This window comes from Myxine glutinosa, chromosome 11, assembly GCF_964187855.1.
Source record: "Myxine glutinosa chromosome 11, kmMyxGlut1.1, whole genome shotgun sequence".
NCBI classification, from domain to species: Eukaryota; Metazoa; Chordata; class Myxini; order Myxiniformes; family Myxinidae; genus Myxine; species Myxine glutinosa.
Genome location: NC_136271.1, coordinates 30,768,082 through 30,792,164, shown reverse-complemented (window position 1 = coordinate 30,792,164; position 24,083 = coordinate 30,768,082). Strand labels below are relative to the sequence as shown.

Below are 24,083 nucleotides of genomic sequence, written 5' to 3'. Positions count from 1 at the left end.
GTAATTCTAAAGGGTAATTCTAAAGTGTAATTCTAAAGGGTAATTCTAAAGGGTAATTCTGAAGTGTAATTCTAAAGGGTAATTCTAAAGGGTAATTCTAAAGTGTAATTCTAAAGGGTAATTCTAAAGTGTAATTCTAAAGGGTAATTCTAAAGTGTAATTCTAAAGTGTAATTCTAAAGTGTAATTCTGAAGTGTAATTCTAAAGTGTAATTCTAAAGGGTAATTCTAAAGGGTAATTCTAAAGTGTAATTCTAAAGGGTAATTCTAAAGTGTAATTCTAAAGGGTAATTCTAAAGTGTAATTCTAAAGTGTAATTCTAAAGTGTAATTCTAAAGGGTAATTCTAAAGTGTAATTCTAAAGGGTAATTCTAAAGGGTAATTCTAAAGTGTAATTCTAAAGCGTAATTCTAAAGGGTAATTCTAAAGTGTAATTCTAAAGTGTAATTCTAAAGTGTAATTCTAAAGTGTAATTCTAAAGGGTAATTCTAAAGTGTAATTCTAAAGTGTAATTCTAAAGGGTAATTCTAAAGTGTAATTCTAAAGGGTAATTCTAAAGGGTAATTCTAAAGTGTAATTCTAAAGTGTAATTCTAAAGTGTAATTCTAAAGTGTAATTCTAAAGGGTAATTCTAAAGTGTAATTGTAAAGTGTAATTCTAAAGTGTAATTCTAAAGTGTAATTCTAAAGTGTAATTCTAAAGTGTAATTCTAAAGGGAATTCTAAAGGGTAATTCTAAAGGGTAATTCTAAAGGGTAATTCTAAAGTGTAATTCTAAAGGGTAATTCTAAAGTGTAATTCTAAAGGGTAATTCTAAAGTGTAATTCTAAAGTGTAATTCTAAAGGGTAATTCTAAAGTGTAATTCTAAAGGGTAATTCTAAAGGGTAATTCTAAAGGGTAATTTTAAAGTGTAATTCTAAAGGGTAATTCTAAAGGGTAATTCTAAAGTGTAATTCTGAAGAGTAATTCTGAAGGGTAATTCTAAAGGGTAATTCTAAAGTGTAATTCTAAAGTGTAATTCTAAAGTGTAATTCTAAAGTGTAATTCCAAAGTGTAATTCTAAAGTGTAATTCTAAAGCATAATTCTAAAGGGTTATTCCAAAGGGTAATTCTAAAGTGTAATTCTAAAGTGTAATTCTAAAGGGTAATTCCAAAGTGTAATTCTAAAGTGTAATTCTAAAGTGTAATTCTAAAGCGTAATTCTAAAGGGTAATTCCAAAGGGTAATTCTAAAGCGTAATTCTAAAGTGTAATTCTAAAGTGTAATTCTAAAAGGTAATTCTAAAGTGTAATTCTAAAGTGTAATTCTAAAGGGTAATTCTAAAAGGTAATTCTAAAGTGTAATTCTAAAGTGTAATTCTAAAGGGTAATTCTAAAGGGTAATTCTAAAGTGTAATTCTAAAGTGTAATTCTAAAGGGTAATTCTAAAGTGTAATTCTAAAGTGTAATTCTAAAGGGTAATTCTAAAGTGTAATTCTAAAGTGTAATTCTAAAGATTAATTCTAAAGTGTAATTCTAAAGGGTAATTCTAAAGTGTAATTCTAAAGTGTAATTCTAAAGGGTAATTCTAAAGTGTAATTCTAAAGTGTAATTCTAAAGTGTAATTCTAAAGGGTAATTCTAAAGTGTAATTCTTAAGGGGTTCTAAAGAGTAATTCTAAAGTGTAATTCTAAAGTGTAATTCTAAAGTGTAATTCTAAAGTGTAATTCTAAAGTGTAATTCTAAAGTGTAATTCTAAAGTGTAATTCTAAAGTGTAATTCTAAAGAGTAATTCTAAAGTGTAATTCTAAAGGGTAATTCTAAAGTGTAATTCTAAAGTGTAATTCTAAAGTGTAATTCTAAAGGGTAATTCTAAAGGGTAATTCCAAAGTGTAATTCTAAAGAGTAATTCTAAAGTGTAATTCTAAAGTGTAATTCTAAAGTGTAATTCTAAAGTGTAATTCTAAAGAGTAATTCTAAAGTGTAATTCTAAAGGGTAATTCTAAAGTGTAATTCTTAAGGGGTTCTAAAGAGTAATTCTAAAGTGTAATTCTAAAGTGTAATTCTAAAGTGTAATTCTAAAGTGTAATTCTAAAGTGTAATTCTAAAGTGTAATTCTAAAGTGTAATTCTGAAGTGTAATTCTAAAGGGTAATTCTAAAGTGTAATTCTAAAGGGTAATTCTAAAGTGTAATTCTGAAGTGTAATTCTAAAGTGTAATTCTAAAGGGTAATTCTAAAGGGTAATTCTAAAGTGTAATTCTAAAGTGTAATTCTAAAGGGTAATTCTAAAGGGTAATTCTAAAGGGTAATTCTAAAGTGTAATTCTAAAGTGTAATTCTAAAGTGTAATTCTAAAGGGTAATTCTAAAGTGTAATTCTAAAGGGTAATTCTAAAGGGTAATTCTAAAGGGTAATTCTAAAGTGTAATCCTAAAGTGTAATTCTAAAGTGTAATTCTAAAGTGTAATTCTAAAGGGTAATTCTAAAGTGTAATTCTAAAGTGTAATTCTAAAGGGTAATTCTAAAGTGTAATTCTAAAGGGTAATTCTAAAGGGTAATTCTAAAGTGTAATTCTAAAGTGTAATTCTTAAGTGTAATTCTAAAGTGTAATTCTAAAGGGTAATTCTAAAGTGTAATTCTAAAGTGTAATTCTAAAGTGTAATTCTAAAGTGTAATTCTAAAGTGTAATTCTACAGTGTAATTCTAAAGTGTAATTCTAAAGGGTAATTCTAAAGGGTAATTCTAAAGTGTAATTCTAAAGGGTAATTCTAAAGTGTAATTCTAAAGGGTAATTCTAAAGTGTAATTCTAAAGTGTAATTCTAAAGGGTAATTCTAAAGTGTAATTCTAAAGTGTAATTCTAAAGAGTAATTCTAAAGTGTAATTCTAAAGGATAATTCTAAAGGGTAATTCTAAAGTGTAATTCTTAAGGGGTTCTAAAGAGTAATTCTAAAGTGTAATTCTAAAGTGTAATTCTAAAGAGTAATTCTAAAGGGTAATTCTAAAGGGTAATTCTAAAGGGTAATTCTAAAGTGTAATTCTTAAGGGGTTCTAAAGAGTAATTCTAAAGTGTAATTCTAAAGTGTAATTCTAAAGTGTAATTCTAAAGTGTAATTCTAAAGTGTAATTCTAAAGTGTAATTCTAAAGTGTAATTCTGAAGTGTAATTCTAAAGGGTAATTCTAAAGTGTAATTCTAAAGGGTAATTCTAAAGTGTAATTCTGAAGTGTAATTCTAAAGTGTAATTCTAAAGGGTAATTCTAAAGGGTAATTCTAAAGTGTAATTCAAAAGTGTAATTCTAAAGGGTAATTCTAAAGGGTAATTCTAAAGGGTAATTCTAAAGTGTAATTCTAAAGTGTAATTCTAAAGTGTAATTCTAAAGGGTAATTCTAAAGTGTAATTCTAAAGGGTAATTCTAAAGGGTAATTCCAAAGTGTAATTCTAAAGTGTAATTCTAAAGGGTAATTCTAAAGTGTAATTCTAAAGTGTAATTCTAAAGTGTAATTCTAAAGTGTAATTCTAAAGGGTAATTCTAAAGTGTAATTCTAAAGGGTAATTCTAAAGTGTAATTCTAAAGGGTAATTCTAAAGGGTAATTCTAAAGTGTAATTCTAAAGTGTAATTCTAAAGTGTAATTCTAAAGTGTAATTCTAAAGGGTAATTCTAAAGTGTAATTCTAAAGTGTAATTCTAAAGTGTAATTCTAAAGTGTAATTCTAAAGTGTAATTCTAAAGTGTAATTCTAAAGTGTAATTCTAAAGGGTAATTCTAAAGGGTAATTCTAAAGTGTAATTCTAAAGGGTAATTCTAAAGTGTAATTCTAAAGTGTAATTCTAAAGGGTAATTCTAAAGTGTAATTCTAAAGTGTAATTCTAAAGTGTAATTCTAAAGTGTAATTCTAAAGTGTAATTCTAAAGGGTAATTCTAAAGGGTAATTCTAAAGTGTAATTCTAAAGTGTAATTCTAAAGGGTAATTCTAAAGTGTAATTCTAAAGGGTAATTCTAAAGTGTAATTCTAAAGTGTAATTCTAAAGGGTAATTCTAAAGTGTAATTCTAAAGGGTAATTCTAAAGGGTAATTCTAAAATGTAATTCTAAAGTGTAATTCTAAAGTGTAATTCTAAAGTGTAATTCTAAAGGGTAATTCTAAAGTGTAATTCTAAAGGGTAATTCTAAAGGGTAATTCTAAAGGGTAATTCTAAAGTGTAATTCTAAAGTGTAATTCTAAAGTGTAATTCTAAAGGGTAATTCTAAAGTGTAATTCTAAAGGGTAATTCTAAAGGGTAATTCTAAAGTGTAATTCTAAAGTGTAATTCTAAAGGGTAATTCTAAAGTGTAATTCTAAAGTGTAATTCTAAAGTGTAATTCTAAAGTGTAATTCTAAAGTGTAATTCTAAAGTGTAATTCTAAAGTGTAATTCTAAAGGGTAATTCTAAAGGGTAATTCTAAAGTGTAATTCTAAAGTGTAATTCTAAAGTGTAATTCTAAAGTGTAATTCTAAAGGGTAATTCTAAAGGGTAATTCTAAAGGGTAATTCTAAAGGGTAATTCTAAAGTGTAATTCTAAAGGGTAATTCTAAAGTGTAATTCTAAAGGGTAATTCTAAAGGGTAATTCTAAAGTGTAATTCTAAAGTGTAATTCTAAAGGGTAATTCTAAAGTGTAATTCTAAAGTGTAATTCTAAAGTGTAATTCTAAAGGGTAATTCTAAAGTGTAATTCTTAAGGGGTTCTAAAGAGTAATTCTAAAGTGTAATTCTAAAGTGTAATTCTAAAGTGTAATTCTAAAGTGTAATTCTAAAGTGTAATTCTAAAGGGTAATTCTAAAGGGTAATTCTAAAGGGTAATTCCAAAGTGTAATTCTAAAGAGTAATTCTAAAGTGTAATTCTAAAGTGTAATTCTAAAGTGTAATTCTAAAGTGTAATTCTAAAGAGTAATTCTAAAGTGTAATTCTAAAGGGTAATTCTAAAGTGTAATTCTTAAGGGGTTCTAAAGAGTAATTCTAAAGTGTAATTCTAAAGTGTAATTCTAAAGTGTAATTCTAAAGTGTAATTCTAAAGTGTAATTCTAAAGTGTAATTCTAAAGTGTAATTCTAAAGTGTAATTCTGAAGTGTAATTCTAAAGGGTAATTCTAAAGTGTAATTCTAAAGGGTAATTCTAAAGGGTAATTCTAAAGGGTAATTCTAAAGTGTAATTCTAAAGTGTAATTCTAAAGTGTAATTCTAAAGTGTAATTCTAAAGTGTAATTCTGAAGTGTAATTCTAAAGTGTAATTCTAAAGTGTAATTCTAAAGTGTAATTCTAAAGTGTAATTCTAAAGTGTAATTCTAAAGTGTAATTCTAAAGGGTTATTCTAAAGTGCAATTCTGAAGTGTAATTCTAAAGTGTAATTCTAAAGGGTAATTCTAAAGGGTAATTCTAAAGTGTAATTCTAAAGTGTAATTCTAAAGGGTAATTCTAAAGGGTAATTCTAAAGGGTAATTCTAAAGTGTAATTCTAAAGTGTAATTCTAAAGTGTAATTCTAAAGGGTAATTCTAAAGTGTAATTCTAAAGGGTAATTCTAAAGGGTAATTCTAAAGGGTAATTCTAAAGTGTAATTCTAAAGTGTAATTCTAAAGTGTAATTCTAAAGTGTAATTCTAAAGGGTAATTCTAAAGTGTAATTCTAAAGTGTAATTCTAAAGGGTAATTCTAAAGTGTAATTCTAAAGGGTAATTCTAAAGGGTAATTCTAAAGTGTAATTCTAAAGTGTAATTCTAAAGTGTAATTCTAAAGTGTAATTCTAAAGGGTAATTCTAAAGTGTAATTCTAAAGTGTAATTCTAAAGTGTAATTCTAAAGTGTAATTCTAAAGTGTAATTCTACAGTGTAATTCTAAAGTGTAATTCTAAAGGGTAATTCTAAAGGGTAATTCTAAAGTGTAATTCTAAAGGGTAATTCTAAAGTGTAATTCTAAAGGGTAATTCTTAAGTGTAATTCTAAAGTGTAATTCTAAAGGGTAATTCTAAAGTGTAATTCTAAAGTGTAATTCTAAAGAGTAATTCTAAAGTGTAATTCTAAAGGATAATTCTAAAGGGTAATTCTAAAGTGTAATTCTTAAGGGGTTCTAAAGAGTAATTCTAAAGTGTAATTCTAAAGTGTAATTCTAAAGAGTAATTCTAAAGTGTAATTCTAAAGGGTAATTCTAAAGGGTAATTCTAAAGTGTAATTCTTAAGGGGTTCTAAAGAGTAATTCTAAAGTGTAATTCTAAAGTGTAATTCTAAAGTGTAATTCTAAAGTGTAATTCTAAAGTGTAATTCTAAAGTGTAATTCTGAAGTGTAATTCTAAAGGGTAATTCTAAAGTGTAATTCTAAAGGGTAATTCTAAAGTGTAATTCTGAATTGTAATTCTAAAGTGTAATTCTAAAGGGTAATTCTAAAGGGTAATTCTAAAGGGTAATTCTAAAGGGTAATTCTAAAGTGTAATTCTAAAGTGTAATTCTAAAGTGTAATTCTAAAGGGTAATTCTAAAGTGTAATTCTAAAGGGTAATTCTAAAGGGTAATTCTAAAGTGTAATTCTAAAGTGTAATTCTAAAGGTTAATTCTAAAGTGTAATTCTAAAGTGTAATTCTAAAGTGTAATTCTAAAGTGTAATTCTAAAGGGTAATTCTAAAGTGTAATTCTAAAGGGTAATTCTAAAGTGTAATTCTAAAGGGTAATTCTAAAGGGTAATTCTAAAGTGTAATTCTAAAGTGTAATTCTAAAGTGTAATTCTAAAGTGTAATTCTAAAGGGTAATTCTAAAGTGTAATTCTAAAGTGTAATTCTAAAGTGTAATTCTAAAGTGTAATTCTAAAGTGTAATTCTAAAGTGTAATTCTAAAGTGTAATTCTAAAGGGTAATTCTAAAGGGTAATTCTAAAGTGTAATTCTAAAGGGTAATTCTAAAGTGTAATTCTTAAGTGTAATTCTAAAGGGTAATTCTAAAGTGTAATTCTAAAGTGTAATTCTAAAGTGTAATTCTAAAGTGTAATTCTAAAGTGTAATTCTAAAGGGTAATTCTAAAGGGTAATTCTAAAGTGTAATTCTAAAGGGTAATTCTAAAGTGTAATTCTAAAGGGTAATTCTAAAGTGTAATTCTAAAGTGTAATTCTAAAGGGTAATTCTAAAGTGTAATTCTAAAGGGTAATTCTAAAGGGTAATTCTAAAGTGTAATTCTAAAGTGTAATTCTAAAGTGTAATTCTAAAGTGTAATTCTAAAGGGTAATTCTAAAGTGTAATTCTAAAGGGTAATTCTAAAGGGTAATTCTAAAGGGTAATTCTAAAGTGTAATTCTAAAGTGTAATTCTAAAGTGTAATTCTAAAGGGTAATTCTAAAGTGTAATTCTAAAGGGTAATTCTAAAGTGTAATTCTAAAGGGTAATTCTAAAGGGTAATTCTAAAGTGTAATTCTAAAGTGTAATTCTAAAGGGTAATTCTAAAGTGTAATTCTAAAGTGTAATTCTAAAGTGTAATTCTAAAGTGTAATTCTAAAGTGTAATTCTAAAGTGTAATTCTAAAGTGTAATTCTAAAGGGTAATTCTAAAGGGTAATTCTAAAGTGTAATTCTAAAGTGTAATTCTAAAGTGTAATTCTAAAGTGTAATTCTAAAGGGTAATTCTAAAGGGTAATTCTAAAGGGTAATTCTAAAGGGTAATTCTAAAGTGTAATTCTAAAGGGTAATTCTAAAGTGTAATTCTAAAGGGTAATTCTAAAGGGTAATTCTAAAGTGTAATTCTAAAGTGTAATTCTAAAGTGTAATTCTAAAGTGTAATTCTAAAGGGTAATTCTAAAGTGTAATTCTAAAGTGTAATTCTAAAGTGTAATTCTAAAGTGTAATTCTAAAGTGTAATTCGAAAGTGTAATTCTAAAGTGTAATTCTAAAGTGTAATTCTAAAGGGTAATTCTAAAGGGTAATTCTAAAGTGTAATTCGAAAGTGTAATTCTAAAGTGTAATTCTAAAGTGTAATTCTAAAGTGTAATTCTAAAGTGTAATTCTAAAGTGTTATTCTAAAGTGTAATTCTAAAGTGTAATTCTAAAGGGTAATTCTAAAGTGTAATTCTAAAGGGTAATTCTAAAGTGTAATTCTAAAGTGTAATTCTAAAGTGTAATTCTAAAGTGTAATTCTAAAGTGTAATTCTAAAGTGTAATTCTAAAGTGTAATTCTAAAGGGTAATTCTAAAGGGTAATTCTAAAGTGTAATTCTAAAGTGTAATTCTAAAGTGTAATTCTAAAGTGTAATTCTAAAGTGTAATTCTAAAGTGTAATTCTAAAGTGTAATTCTAAAGGGTAATTCTAAAGGGTAATTCTAAAGTGTAATTCTAAAGTGTAATTCTAAAGTGTAATTCTAAAGTGTAATTCTAAAGGGTAATTCTAAAGTGTAATTCTAAAGGGTAATTCTAAAGGGTAATTCTAAAGTGTAATTCTAAAGGGTAATTCTAAAGTGTAATTCTAAAGTGTAATTCTAAAGTGTAATTCTAAAGGGTAATTCTAAAGTGTAATTCTAAAGTGTAATTCTAAAGTGTTATTCTAAAGTGTAATTCTAAAGTGTAATTCTAAAGGGTAATTCTAAAGGGTAATTCTAAAGTGTAATTCTAAAGGGTAATTCTAAAGTGTAATTCTAAAGGGTAATTCTAAAGTGTAATTCTAAAGTGTAATTCTAAAGGGTAATTCTAAAGTGTAATTCTAAAGGGTAATTCTAAAGGGTAATTCTAAAGTGTAATTCTAAAGTGTAATTCTAAAGTGTAATTCTAAAGTGTAATTCTAAAGTGTAATTCTAAAGTGTAATTCTAAAGTGTAATTCTAAAGTGTAATTCTAAAGTGTAATTCTAAAGGGTAATTCTAAAGTGTAATTCTAAAGTGTAATTCTAAAGTGTAATTCTAAAGGGTAATTCTAAAGTGTAATTCTAAAGGGTAATTCTAAAGGGTAATTCTAAAGTGTAATTCTAAAGTGTAATTCTAAAGGGTAATTCTAAAGTGTAATTCTAAAGTGTAATTCTAAAGGGTAATTCTAAAGTGTAATTCTAAAGGGTAATTCTAAAGTGTAATTATAAAGGGTAATTCTAAAGTGTAATTCTAAAGGGTAATTCTAAAGTGTAATTCTAAAGGGTAATTCTAAAGTGTAATTATAAAGGGTAATTCTAAAGTGTAATTCTAAAGGGTAATTCTAAAGTGTAATTCTAAAGGGTAATTCTAAAGGGTAATTCTAAAGTGTAATTCTAAAGGGTAATTCTAAAGTGTAATTCTAATGTGTAATTCTAAAGGGTAATTCTAAAGTGTAATTCTAAAGTGTAATTCTAAAGGGTAATTCTAAAGTGTAATTCTAAAGGGTAATTCTAAAGTGTAATTCTAAAGGGTAATTCTAAAGGGTAATTCTAAAGTGTAATTCTAAAGTGTAATTCTAAAGGGTAATTCTAAAGTGTAATTCTAAAGTGTAATTCTAAAGGGTAATTCTAAAGTGTAATTCTAAAGTGTAATTCTAAAGTGTAATTCTAAAGTGTAATTCTAAAGTGTAATTCTAAAAGTAATTCTAAAGTGTAATTCTAAAGGGTAATTCTAAAGTGTAATTCTAAAGTGTAATTCTAAAGTGTAATTCTGAAGTGTAATTCTGAAGTGTAATTCTGAAGTGTAATTCCAAAGTGTAATTCTGAAGTGTAATTCTAAAGTGTAATTCTAAAGTGTAATTCTAAAGTGTAATTCTAAAGTGTAATTCTGAAGTGTAATTCTGAAGAGTAATTCTAAAGGGTAATTCTAAAGGGTAATTCTAAAGGGTAATTCTAAAGGATAATTCTAAAGGGTAATTCTAAAGGGTAATTCTAAAGGGCAATTCTAAAGTGTAATTCTAAAGGGCAATTCTAAAGTGTAATTTTAAAGTGTAATTCTAAAGTGTAATTCTAAAGTGTAATTCTAAAGTGTAATTCTAAAGTGTAATTCTAAAGGGTAATTCTAAAGGGTAATTTTAAAGTGTAATTCTAAAGGGTAATTCTAAAGGGTAATTCTAAAGTGTAATTCTGAAGAGTAATTCTGAAGGGTAATTCTAAAGTGTAATTCTGAAGAGTAATTCTGAAGGGTAATTCTAAAGTGTAATTTTAAAGTGTAATTCTAAAGGGTAATTCTAAAGTGTAATTTTAATGGGTAATTCTAAAGTGTAATTCTGAAGAGTAATTCTGAAGGGTAATTCTAAAGTGTAATTCTAAAGCGTAATTCTGAAGTGTAATTCTAAAGTGTAATTCTAAAGTGTAATTCTAAAGTGTAATTCTGAAGTGTAATTCTGAAGAGTAATTCTAAAGGGTAATTCTAAAGGGTAATTCTAAAGGGTAATTCTAAAGGATAATTCTAAAGGGTAATTCTAAAGGATAATTCTAAAGGGTAATTCTAAAGGGTAATTCTAAAGGGTAATTCTAAAGGATAATTCTAAAGGGTAATTCTAAAGGGTAATTTTAAAGTGTAATTCTAAAGGGTAATTCTAAAGGGTAATTCTAAAGTGTAATTCTGAAGAGTAATTCTGAAGGGTAATTCTAAAGTGTAATTTTAAAGTGTAATTCTAAAGGGTAATTCTAAAGTGTAATTCTGAAGAGTAATTCTGAAGGGTAATTCTAAAGTGTAATTCTAAAGCGTAATTCTGAAGAGTAATTCTAAAGTGTAATTCTAAAGTGTAATTCTAAAGTGTAATTCTGAAGTGTAATTCTAAAGTGTAATTCTAAAGTGTAATTCTAAAGTGTAATTCTGAAGTGTAATTCTGAAGAGTAATTCTAACGGGTAATTCTAAAGGGTAATTCTAAAGGGTAATTCTAAAGGATAATTCTAAAGGGTAATTCTAAAGGGTAATTCTAAAGGGCAATTCTAAAGTGTAATTCTAAAGTGTAATTCTAAAGTGTAATTCTAAAGTGTAATTCTAAAGTGTAATTCTAAAGTGTAATTCTTATGGGTAATTCTAAAGGGTAATTTTAAAGTGTAATTCTAAAGGGTAATTCTAAAGGGTAATTCTAAAGTGTAATTCTGAAGAGTAATTCTGAAGGGAAATTCTAAAGTGTAATTCTGAAGAGTAATTCTGAAGGGTAATTCTGAAGGGTAATTCTAAAGTGTAATTCTAAAGCGTAATTCTAAAGGGTAATTCTAAAGGGTAATTCTAAAGGGTAATTCTAAAGGGTAATTCTAAAGGGTAATTCTAAAGGGTAATTCTAAAGGGTAATTCTAAAGCATAATTCTAAAGGGTTATTCTAAAGCGTAATTCTAAAGTGTAATTCTAAAGTGTAATTCTAAAGTGTAATTCTAAAGTGTAATTCTGAAGGGTAATTCTAAAGTGTAATTCTAAAGTGTAATTCTAAAGTGTAATTCTAAAGTGTAATTCTAAAGTGTAATTCTAAAGTGTAATTCTAAAGGGTAATTCTAAAGTGTAATTCTAAAGGGTAATTCTAAAGGGTAATTCTAAAATGTAATTCTAAAGTGTAATTCTAAAGTGTAATTCTAAAATGTAATTCTAATGGGTAATTCTAAAGGGTAATTTTAAAGTGTAATTCTAAAGGGTAATTCTAAAGGGTAATTCTAAAGTGTAATTCTGAAGAGTAATTCTGAAGGGTAATTCTAAAGTGTAATTCTGAAGAGTAATTCTGAAGGGTAATTCTGAAGGGTAATTCTAAAGTGTAATTCTAAAGCGTAATTCTAAAGGGTAATTCTAAAGGGTAATTCTAAAGGGTAATTCTAAAGGGTAATTCTAAAGGGTAATTCTAAAGGGTAATTCTAAAGGGTAATTCTAAAGCATAATTCTAAAGGGTTATTCTAAAGCGTAATTCTAAAGTGTAATTCTAAAGTGTAATTCTAAAGTGTAATTCTAAAGTGTAATTCTAAAGGGTAATTCTAAAGTGTAATTCTAAAGGGTAATTCTAAAGGGTAATTCTAAAGGGTAATTCTAAAGTGTAATTCTAAAGGGTAATTCTAAAGGGTAATTCTAAAGTGTAATTCTAAAGTGTAATTCTAAAGTGTAATTCTAAAGGGTAATTCCAAAGGGTAATTCGAAAATGTAATTCTAAAGTGTAATTCTAAAGTGTAATTCTAAAGTGTAATTCTAATGGGTAATTCTAAAGGGTAATTCTAAAGGGTAATTCTAAAGCATAATTCTAAAGGGTTATTCTAAAGCGTAATTCTAAAGTGTAATTCTAAAGTGTAATTCTAAAGTGTAATTCTAAAGTGTAATTCTAAAGGGTAATTCTAAAGTGTAATTCTAAAGGGTAATTCTAAAGGGTAATTCTAAAGGGTAATTCTAAAGTGTAATTCTAAAGGGTAATTCTAAAGGGTAATTCTAAAGTGTAATTCTAAAGGGTAATTCTAAAGTGTAATTCTAAAGGGTAATTCTAAAGGGTAATTCTAAAATGTAATTCTAAAGTGTAATTCTAAAGTGTAATTCTAAAGTGTAATTCTAATGGGTAATTCTAAAGGGTAATTTTAAAGTGTAATTCTAAAGGGTAATTCTAAAGGGTAATTCTAAAGTGTAATTCTGAAGAGTAATTCTGAAGGGTAATTCTAAAGTGTAATTCTGAAGAGTAATTCTGAAGGGTAATTCTGAAGGGTAATTCTAAAGTGTAATTCTAAAGCGTAATTCTAAAGGGTAATTCTAAAGGGTAATTCGAAAGGGTAATTCTAAAGGGTAATTCTAAAGGGTAATTCTAAAGGGTAATTCCAAAGCATAATTCTAAAGGGTTATTCTAAAGCGTAATTCTAAAGTGTAATTCTAAAGTGTAATTCTAAAGTGTAATTCTAAAGGGTAATTCTAAAGTGTAATTCTAAAGGGTAATTCTAAAGGGTAATTCTAAAGGGTAATTCTAAAGTGTAATTCTAAAGGGTAATTCTAAAGGGTAATTCTAAAGTGTAATTCTAAAGTGTAATTCTAAAGTGTAATTCTAAAGTGTAATTCTAAAGTGTAATTCTAAAGTGTAATTCTAAAGGGTAATTCTAAAGTGTAATTCTAAAGTGTAATTCTAAAGTGTAATTCTAAAGGGTAATTCTAAAGTGTAATTCTAAAGGGTAATTCTAAAGGGTAATTCTAAAGTGTAATTCTAAAGTGTAATTCTAAAGGGTAATTCTAAAGTGTAATTCTAAAGTGTAATTCTAAAGGGTAATTCTAAAGTGTAATTCTAAAGGGTAATTCTAAAGTGTAATTATAAAGGGTAATTCTAAAGTGTAATTCTAAAGGGTAATTCTAAAGTGTAATTCTAAAGGGTAATTCTAAAGTGTAATTATAAAGGGTAATTCTAAAGTGTAATTCTAAAGGGTAATTCTAAAGTGTAATTCTAAAGGGTAATTCTAAAGGGTAATTCTAAAGTGTAATTCTAAAGGGTAATTCTAAAGTGTAATTCTAATGTGTAATTCTAAAGGGTAATTCTAAAGTGTAATTCTAAAGTGTAATTCTAAAGGGTAATTCTAAAGTGTAATTCTAAAGGGTAATTCTAAAGTGTAATTCTAAAGGGTAATTCTAAAGGGTAATTCTAAAGTGTAATTCTAAAGTGTAATTCTAAAGGGTAATTCTAAAGTGTAATTCTAAAGTGTAATTCTAAAGTGTAATTCTGAAGTGTAATTCTGAAGTGTAATTCTGAAGTGTAATTCTAAAGTGTAATTCTGAAGTGTAATTCTAAAGTGTAATTCTAAAGTGTAATTCTAAAGTGTAATTCTAAAGTGTAATTCTGAAGTGTAATTCTGAAGAGTAATTCTAAAGGGTAATTCTAAAGGGTAATTCTAAAGGGTAATTCTAAAGGATAATTCTAAAGGGTAATTCTAAAGGGTAATTCTAAAGGGCAATTCTAAAGTGTAATTCTAAAGGGCAATTCTAAAGTGTAATTTTAAAGTGTAATTCTAAAGTGTAATTCTAAAGTGTAATTCTAAAGTGTAATTCTAAAGTGTAATTCTAAAGGGTAATTCTAAAGGGTAATTTTAAAGTGTAATTCTAAAGGGTAATTCTAAAGGGTAATTCTAAAGTGTAATTCTGAAGAGTAATTCTGAAGGGTAATTCTAAAGTGTAATTCTGAAGAGTAATTCTGAAGGGTAATTCTGAAGGGTAATTCTAAAGTGTAATTCTAAAGCGTAATTCTAAAGGGTAATTCTAAAGGGTAATTCTAAAGGGTAATTCTAAAGGGTAATTCTAAAGGGTAATTCTAAAGGGTAATTCTAAAGGGTAATTCTAAAGCATAATTCTAAAGGGTTATTCTAAAGCGTAATTCTAAAGTGTAATTCTAAAGTGTAATTCTAAAGTGTAATTCTAAAGTGTAATTCTAAAGGGTAATTCTAAAGTGTAATTCTAAAGGGTAATTCTAAAGGGTAATTCTAAAGGGTAATTCTAAAGTGTAATTCTAAAGGGTAATTCTAAAGGGTAATTCTAAAGTGTAATTCTAAAGTGTAATTCTAAAGTGTAATTCTAAAGGGTAATTCCAAAGGGTAATTCGAAAATGTAATTCTAAAGTGTAATTCTAAAGTGTAATTCTAAAGTGTAATTCTAATGGGTAATTCTAAAGGGTAATTCTAAAGGGTAATTCTAAAGCATAATTCTAAAGGGTTATTCTAAAGCGTAATTCTAAAGTGTAATTCTAAAGTGTAATTCTAAAGTGTAATTCTAAAGTGTAATTCTAAAGGGTAATTCTAAAGTGTAATTCTAAAGGGTAATTCTAAAGGGTAATTCTAAAGGGTAATTCTAAAGTGTAATTCTAAAGGGTAATTCTAAAGGGTAATTCTAAAGTGTAATTCTAAAGGGTAATTCTAAAGTGTAATTCTAAAGGGTAATTCTAAAGGGTAATTCTAAAATGTAATTCTAAAGTGTAATTCTAAAGTGTAATTCTAAAGTGTAATTCTAATGGGTAATTCTAAAGGGTAATTTTAAAGTGTAATTCTAAAGGGTAATTCTAAAGGGTAATTCTAAAGTGTAATTCTGAAGAGTAATTCTGAAGGGTAATTCTAAAGTGTAATTCTGAAGAGTAATTCTGAAGGGTAATTCTGAAGGGTAATTCTAAAGTGTAATTCTAAAGCGTAATTCTAAAGGGTAATTCTAAAGGGTAATTCGAAAGGGTAATTCTAAAGGGTAATTCTAAAGGGTAATTCTAAAGGGTAATTCCAAAGCATAATTCTAAAGGGTTATTCTAAAGCGTAATTCTAAAGTGTAATTCTAAAGTGTAATTCTAAAGTGTAATTCTAAAGGGTAATTCTAAAGTGTAATTCTAAAGGGTAATTCTAAAGGGTAATTCTAAAGGGTAATTCTAAAGTGTAATTCTAAAGGGTAATTCTAAAGGGTAATTCTAAAGTGTAATTCTAAAGTGTAATTCTAAAGTGTAATTCTAAAGTGTAATTCTAAAGTGTAATTCTAAAGTGTAATTCTAAAGGGTAATTCTAAAGTGTAATTCTAAAGTGTAATTCTAAAGTGTAATTCTAAAGGGTAATTCTAAAGTGTAATTCTAAAGGGTAATTCTAAAGGGTAATTCTAAAGTGTAATTCTAAAGTGTAATTCTAAAGGGTAATTCTAAAGTGTAATTCTAAAGTGTAATTCTAAAGGGTAATTCTAAAGTGTAATTCTAAAGGGTAATTCTAAAGTGTAATTATAAAGGGTAATTCTAAAGTGTAATTCTAAAGGGTAATTCTAAAGTGTAATTCTAAAGGGTAATTCTAAAGTGTAATTATAAAGGGTAATTCTAAAGTGTAATTCTAAAGGGTAATTCTAAAGTGTAATTCTAAAGGGTAATTCTAAAGGGTAATTCTAAAGTGTAATTCTAAAGGGTAATTCTAAAGTGTAATTCTAATGTGTAATTCTAAAGGGTAATTCTAAAGTGTAATTCTAAAGTGTAATTCTAAAGGGTAATTCTAAAGTGTAATTCTAAAGGGTAATTCTAAAGTGTAATTCTAAAGGGTAATTCTAAAGGGTAATTCTAAAGTGTAATTCTAAAGTGTAATTCTAAAGGGTAATTCTAAAGTGTAATTCTAAAGTGTAATTCTAAAGTGTAATTCTGAAGTGTAATTCTGAAGTGTAATTCTGAAGTGTAATTCTAAAGTGTAATTCTGAAGTGTAATTCTAAAGTGTAATTCTAAAGTGTAATTCTAAAGTGTAATTCTAAAGTGTAATTCTGAAGTGTAATTCTGAAGAGTAATTCTAAAGGGTAATTCTAAAGGGTAATTCTAAAGGGTAATTCTAAAGGATAATTCTAAAGGGTAATTCTAAAGGGTAATTCTAAAGGGCAATTCTAAAGTGTAATTCTAAAGGGCAATTCTAAAGTGTAATTTTAAAGTGTAATTCTAAAGTGTAATTCTAAAGTGTAATTCTAAAGTGTAATTCTAAAGTGTAATTCTAAAGGGTAATTCTAAAGGGTAATTTTAAAGTGTAATTCTAAAGGGTAATTCTAAAGGGTAATTCTAAAGTGTAATTCTGAAGAGTAATTCTGAAGGGTAATTCTAAAGTGTAATTCTGAAGAGTAATTCTGAAGGGTAATTCTAAAGTGTAATTTTAAAGTGTAATTCTAAAGGGTAATTCTAAAGTGTAATTCTGAAGAGTAATTCTGAAGGGTAATTCTAAAGTGTAATTCTAAAGCGTAATTCTGAAGTGTATTTCTAAAGTGTAATTCTAAAGTGTAATTCTAAAGTGTAATTCTGAAGTGTAATTCTAAAGTGTAATTCTAAAGAGTAATTCTGAAGGATAATTCTAAAGGGTAATTCTAAAGGGTAATTCTAAAGGATAATTCTAAAGGGTAATTCTAAAGGGTAATTCTGAAGTGTAATTCTGAAGAGTAATTCTAAAGGGTAATTCTAAAGGGTAATTCTAAAGGGTAATTCTAAAGGATAATTCTAAAGGGTAATTCTAAAGGATAATTCTAAAGGGTAATTCTAAAGGGTAATTCTAAAGGGTAATTCTAAAGGATAATTCTAAAGGGTAATTCTAAAGGGTAATTTTAAAGTGTAATTCTAAAGGGTAATTCTAAAGGGTAATTCTAAAGTGTAATTCTGAAGAGTAATTCTGAAGGGTAATTCTAAAGTGTAATTTTAAAGTGTAATTCTAAAGGGTAATTCTAAAGTGTAATTCTGAAGAGTAATTCTGAAGGGTAATTCTAAAGTGTAATTCTAAAGCGTAATTCTGAAGAGTAATTCTAAAGTGTAATTCTAAAGTGTAATTCTAAAGTGTAATTCTGAAGTGTAATTCTAAAGTGTAATTCTAAAGTGTAATTCTAAAGTGTAATTCTGAAGTGTAATTCTGAAGAGTAATTCTAACGGGTAATTCTAAAGGGTAATTCTAAAGGGTAATTCTAAAGGATAATTCTAAAGGGTAATTCTAAAGGGTAATTCTAAAGGGCAATTCTAAAGTGTAATTCTAAAGTGTAATTCTAAAGTGTAATTCTAAAGTGTAATTCTAAAGTGTAATTCTAAAGTGTAATTCTTATGGGTAATTCTAAAGGGTAATTTTAAAGTGTAATTCTAAAGGGTAATTCTAAAGGGTAATTCTAAAGTGTAATTCTGAAGAGTAATTCTGAAGGGTAATTCTAAAGTGTAATTCTGAAGAGTAATTCTGAAGGGTAATTCTGAAGGGTAATTCTAAAGTGTAATTCTAAAGCGTAATTCTAAAGGGTAATTCTAAAGGGTAATTCTAAAGGGTAATTCTAAAGGGTAATTCTAAAGGGTAATTCTAAAGGGTAATTCTAAAGGGTAATTCTAAAGCATAATTCTAAAGGGTTATTCTAAAGCGTAATTCTAAAGTGTAATTCTAAAGTGTAATTCTAAAGTGTAATTCTAAAGTGTAATTCTGAAGGGTAATTCTAAAGTGTAATTCTAAAGTGTAATTCTAAAGTGTAATTCTAAAGTGTAATTCTAAAGTGTAATTCTAAAGTGTAATTCTAAAGGGTAATTCTAAAGTGTAATTCTAAAGGGTAATTCTAAAGGGTAATTCTAAAATGTAATTCTAAAGTGTAATTCTAAAGTGTAATTCTAAAGTGTAATTCTAATGGGTAATTCTAAAGGGTAATTTTAAAGTGTAATTCTAAAGGGTAATTCTAAAGGGTAATTCTAAAGTGTAATTCTGAAGAGTAATTCTGAAGGGTAATTCTAAAGTGTAATTCTGAAGAGTAATTCTGAAGGGTAATTCTGAAGGGTAATTCTAAAGTGTAATTCTAAAGCGTAATTCTAAAGGGTAATTCTAAAGGGTAATTCTAAAGGGTAATTCTAAAGGGTAATTCTAAAGGGTAATTCTAAAGGGTAATTCTAAAGGGTAATTCTAAAGCATAATTCTAAAGGGTTATTCTAAAGCGTAATTCTAAAGTGTAATTCTAAAGTGTAATTCTAAAGTGTAATTCTAAAGTGTAATTCTAAAGTGTAATTCTAAAGGGTAATTCTAAAGTGTAATTCTAAAGGGTAATTCTAAAGGGTAATTCTAAAGGGTAATTCTAAAGTGTAATTCTAAAGGGTAATTCTAAAGGGTAATTCTAAAGTGTAATTCTAAAGTGTAATTCTAAAGTGTAATTCTAAAGGGTAATTCTAAAGGGTAATTCTAAAATGTAATTCTAAAGTGTAATTCTAAAGTGTAATTCTAAAGTGTAATTCTAATGGGTAATTCTAAAGGGTAATTCTAAAGGGTAATTCTAAAGCATAATTCTAAAGGGTTATTCTAAAGCGTAATTCTAAAGTGTAATTCTAAAGTGTAATTCTAAAGTGTAATTCTAAAGTGTAATTCTAAAGGGTAATTCTAAAGTGTAATTCTAAAGGGTAATTCTAAAGGGTAATTCTAAAGGGTAATTCTAAAGTGTAATTCTAAAGGGTAATTCTAAAGGGTAATTCTAAAGTGTAATTCTAAAGGGTAATTCTAAAGTGTAATTCTAAAGGGTAATTCTAAAGGGTAATTCTAAAATGTAATTCTAAAGTGTAATTCTAAAGTGTAATTCTAAAGTGTAATTCTAATGGGTAATTCTAAAGGGTAATTTTAAAGTGTAATTCTAAAGGGTAATTCTAAAGGGTAATTCTAAAGTGTAATTCTGAAGAGTAATTCTGAAGGGTAATTCTAAAGTGTAATTCTGAAGAGTAATTCTGAAGGGTAATTCTGAAGGGTAATTCTAAAGTGTAATTCTAAAGCGTAATTCTAAAGGGTAATTCTAAAGGGTAATTCGAAAGGGTAATTCTAAAGGGTAATTCTAAAGGGTAATTCTAAAGGGTAATTCTAAAGCATAATTCTAAAGGGTTATTCTAAAGCGTAATTCTAAAGTGTAATTCTAAAGTGTAATTCTAAAGTGTAATTCTAAAGTGTAATTCTAAAGGGTAATTCTAAAGTGTAATTCTAAAGGGTAATTCTAAAGGGTAATTCTAAAGGGTAATTCTAAAGTGTAATTCTAAAGGGTAATTCTAAAGGGTAATTCTAAAGTGTAATTCTAAAGTGTAATTCTAAAGTGTAATTCTAAAGTGTAATTCTAAAGTGTAATTCTAAAGGGTAATTCTAAAGTGTAATTCTAAAGGGTAATTCTAAAGGGTAATTCTAAAATGTAATTCTAAAGTGTAATTCTAAAGTGTAATTCTAAAGTGTAATTCTAATGGGTAATTCTAAAGGGTAATTTTAAAGTGTAATTCTAAAGGGTAATTCTAAAGGGTAATTCTAAAGTGTAATTCTGAAGAGTAATTCTGAAGGGTAATTCTAAAGTGTAATTCTGAAGAGTAATTCTGAAGGGTAATTCTGAAGGGTAATTCTAAAGTGTAATTCTAAAGCGTAATTCTAAAGGGTAATTCTAAAGGGTAATTCTAAAGGGTAATTCTAAAGGGTAATTCTAAAGGGTAATTGTAAAGGGTAATTCTAAAGGGTAATTCTAAAGCATAATTCTAAAGGGTTATTCTAAAGCGTAATTCTAAAGTGTAATTCTAAAGTGTAATTCTAAAGTGTAATTCTAAAGTGTAATTCTGAAGGGTAATTCTAAAGTGTAATTCTAAAGTGTAATTCTAAAGTGTAATTCTAAAGTGTAATTCCAAAGTGTAATTCTAAAGTGTAATTCTAAAGCATAATTCTAAAGGGTAATTCTAAAGTGTAATTCTAAAGTGTAATTCTAAAGTGTAATTCTAAAGTGTAATTCTAAAGTGTAATTCTAAAGGGTAATTCTAAAGTGTAAATCTAAAGTGTAATTCTAAAGGGTAATTCTAAAGTGTAATTCTAAAGGGTAATTCTAAAGGGTAATTCTAAAGTGTAATTCTAAAGTGTAATTCTAAAGTGTAATTCTAAAGTGTAATTCTAAAGGGTAATTCTAAAGTGTAATTCTAAAGTGTAATTCTAAAGTGTAATTCTAAAGTGTAATTCTAAAGTGTAATTCTAAAGTGTAATTCTAAAGTGTAATTCTAAAGTGTAATTCTAAAGTGTAATTCTAAAGTGTAATTCTAAAGTGTAATTCTAAAGTGTAATTCTAAAGTGTAATTCTAAAGGGTAATTCTAAAGTGTAATTCTAAAGTGTAATTCTAAAGTGTAATTCTAAAGTGTAATTCTAAAGCGTAATTCTAAAGTGTAATTCTAAAGTGTAATTCTAAAGTGTAATTCTAAAGTGTAATTCTAAAGTGTAATTCTAAAGTGTAATTCTAAAGTGTAATTCTGAAGAGTAATTCTAAAGTGTAATTCTAAAGTGTAATTCTAAAGTGTAATTCTAAAGTGTAAATCTAAAGTGTAATTCTAAAGGGTAATTCTAAAGTGTAATTCTAAAGGGTAATTCTAAAGGGTAATTCTAAAGTGTAATTCTAAAGTGTAATTCTAAAGTGTAATTCTAAAGTGTAATTCTAAAGGGTAATTCTAAAGTGTAATTCTAAAGTGTAATTCTAAAGTGTAATTCTAAAGTGTAATTCTAAAGGGTAATTCTAAAGTGTAATTCTAAAGGGTAATTCTAAAGTGTAATTCTAAAGTGTAATTCTAAAGGGTAATTCTAAAGGGTAATTCTAAAGTGTAATTCTAAAGTGTAATTCTAAAGGGTAATTCTAAAGTGTAATTCTAAAGGGTAATTCTAAAGTGTAATTCTAAAGGGTAATTCTAAAGTGTAATTCTAAAGTGTAATTCTAAAGTGTAATTCTAAAGGGTAATTCTAAAGTGTAATTCTAAAGTGTAATTCTGAAGTGTAATTCTGAAGTGTAATTCTGAAGTGTAATTCTAAAGTGTAATTCTGAAGTGTAATTCTAAAGCGTAATTCTGAAGTGTAATTCTAAAGTGTAATTCTAAAGTGTAATTCTAAAGTGTAATTCTGAAGTGTAATTCTAAAGTGTAATTCTAAAGTGTAATTCTAAAGTGTAATTCTAAAAGGTAATTCTAAAGTGTAATTCTAAAGTGTAATTCTAAAGGGTAATTCTAAAAGGTAATTCTAAAGTGTAAGTCTAAAGTGTAATTCTAAAGGGTAATTCTAAAGTGTAATTCTAGAGTGTAATTATAAAGTGTAATTCTAAAGGGTAATTCTAAAGGGTAATTCTAAAGTGTAATTCTAAAGCATAATTCTAAATGGTAATTCTAAAGGGTAATTCTAAAGCGTAATTCCAAAGTGTAATTCTAAAGCGTAATTCTAAAGGGTAATTCTAAAGCGTAATTCTAAAGCGTAATTCTAAAGGGTAATTCTAAAGGGTAATTCTAAAGTGTAATTCTAAAGTGTAATTCTAAAGTGTAATTCTAAATGGTAATTCTAAAGTGTAATTCTAAAGTGTAATTCTAAAAGGTAATTCTAAAGTGTAATTCTAAAGTGTAATTCTAAAGGGTAATTCTAAAGGGTAATTCTAAAGTGTAATTATAAAATGTAATTCTAAAGGTTAATTCTAAAGGGTAATTCTAAAGTGTAATTCTAAAGCATAATTCTAAAGTGTAATTCCAAAGGGTAATTCTAAAGCGTAATTCTAAAGTGTAATTCTAAAGCGTAATTCTAAAGGGTAATTCTAAAGGGTAATTCTAAAGGGTAATTCTAAAGTGCAATTCTAAAGCGTAGTTCTAAAGGGTAATTCTAAAGGGTAATTCTAAAGGGTAATTCTAAAGGGTAATTCTAAAGTGTAATTCTAAACTGTAATTCTAAAGGGTAATTCTAAAGGGTAATTCCAAAGTGTAATTCTAAAGCGTAATTCTAAATGGTAATTCTAAAGGGTAATTCTAAAGTGTAATTCTAAAGCGTAATTCTAAATGGTAATTCTAAAGGGTAATTCTAAAGCGTAATTCTAAAGCGTAATTCTAAAGGGTAATTCTAAAGGGTAATTATAAAGTGTAATTCTAAAGTGTAATTCTAAAGTGTAATTCTAAAGGGTAATTCTAAAGGGTAATTCTAAAGTGTGATTCTAAAGCGTAATTCTAAAGGGTAATTCTAAAGTGTAATTCTAAAGTGTAATTCTAAAGGATAATTCTAAAGTGTAATTATAAAGTGTAATTCTAAAGCGTAATTCTAAATGGTAATTTTAAAGGGTAATTCTAAAATGCAATTCTAAAGTGTGATTCTAAAGCGTAATTCTAAAGGGTAATTCTGAAGTGTAATTCTAAAGGGTAATTCTAAAGGGTAATTCTAAAGTGTGATTCTAAAGCGTAATTCTAAAGTGTAATTCTAAAGTGTAATTCTAAAGTGTAATTCTAAAGGATAATTCTAAAGTGTAATTCTAAAGTGTAATTCTAAAGCGTAATTCTAAATGGTAATTTTAAAGGGTAATTCTAAAATGTAATTCTAAAGTGTAATTCTAAAGTGTAATTCTAAAATGTAATTCTAAAGCGTAATTCTAAAGTGTAATTCTAAAATGTAATTCTAAAGCGTAATTCTAAAGTGTAATTCTAAAGTGTAATTCTAAAGTGTAATTCTAAAGTGTAATTCTAAAGGCTAATTCTAAAGGGTAATTCTAAAGGGTAATTCTAAAGTGTTGTCTCAACACCTGTGTAGGGGAAAAATGTATGTAAAGATTGAGCATCACCTGTAAGGCTCCCAGAGGGAAAAGCTTGCTTTTTGATTTCCAAGCAGGAGGTGGTTTTTGTTCCAAAACTGGACCATGAGTCGGATCACCACCTAGTGGCACTATTTCTGAAATTCCAACTCGTAAGGCCAGGGAAGGCAACACAAACTGGGAGGTCATACACTCAGAGCTGCAGAATGAAATCACACAAAGGTTTATAATCTCTTCAATCAATAATAACAACCAAAACACAACAAAGCACAGTCCCAGCTACACAAACAATATACAATTACATATGGAATGTGCACAAGCCAATACAGCAGAAAATTATTTGAGTTAATTTTTTTCTTTTACTTTTATCAGCATGTTGTTGCAAAAGGAAAAAAAACTTGGAATTAAAAAGGAAAGGCAGTTAAAACCATTTTTAAATCCATAAGGATTAAAAGCAAGAGGTTTTAGCATTTAACCACCAACAACTATATGCACACATATAACCAATCAGATTGCAAAATGGCTGGGTGTAACCAAATATAATGTCAGAAGAAATTTCATCCCAAATCCCAACTCGAAAAATAACTTTATCAGATTTTTATTTTGGCTGATGAATTATATATTATTTACAAACTAAATAAATATTTGTTACCACAGATTGGATTAATTTTAGTTTTTTATTTTGTGAAACAAGCAATTGAGATTTGACTTATCATTTGTATCTATATTCCGCAATGTTGCAAGTTGCATGCTTAATAAATAACAAAAGTAAGCACCAGTGTAGAGTCTAAAATTCAATTGAGGTTAATATCATTTGTGAATCACAACCAGTGCCGAGTCAGACCTGTCTGGCATAGATTTGCCATGGTGGGTCAAGCAATGAACTTGTGGTGTCAACAGCTCCAAGGAGAAAATGCGGGAAGGAACCAGGAAGAATTTGAGCTGAAAATATACACATAAGGATAACATTTTTGGAGCTTCATAAAATTCTACTCGTACAACACCTCCACAACCACCACGATCTGATCCACAGTTGGAGGCAAACGATTTTTGGAGACGTATGGGGTCAATGTGACAGTTTCAGATGAAAAAGACTCATTATTGAGTCTTTTTGTGTTGATACGTAGTGGCAAAGTTTACACCTGACTCACACGTGACACTTTGGATTTGTCCAAGGCTCAGGTCAAAATATTTATTTTTGTAAAAACAACTACAAGATATTTACATTTCACAATGCA

General features: G+C 27.2%; 1 protein-coding gene across 1 annotated transcript in view; it reads right to left on the bottom strand.

Moving 5' to 3' along the window:
- LOC137436105 (laminin subunit alpha-5) overlaps positions 1-24,083 on the bottom strand; it is a 196,992-nt gene that overhangs the window by 123,564 nt on the left and 49,345 nt on the right. The window contains exons 27-28 of the mRNA XM_078786514.1: positions 23,690-23,787; positions 22,876-23,044 (exon numbers count right to left, since the gene is read on the bottom strand). Coding sequence (XP_078642640.1) covers positions 22,876-23,044; positions 23,690-23,787 — 267 coding nt within the window. The remainder of the gene's footprint in view (positions 1-22,875; positions 23,045-23,689; positions 23,788-24,083) is intronic.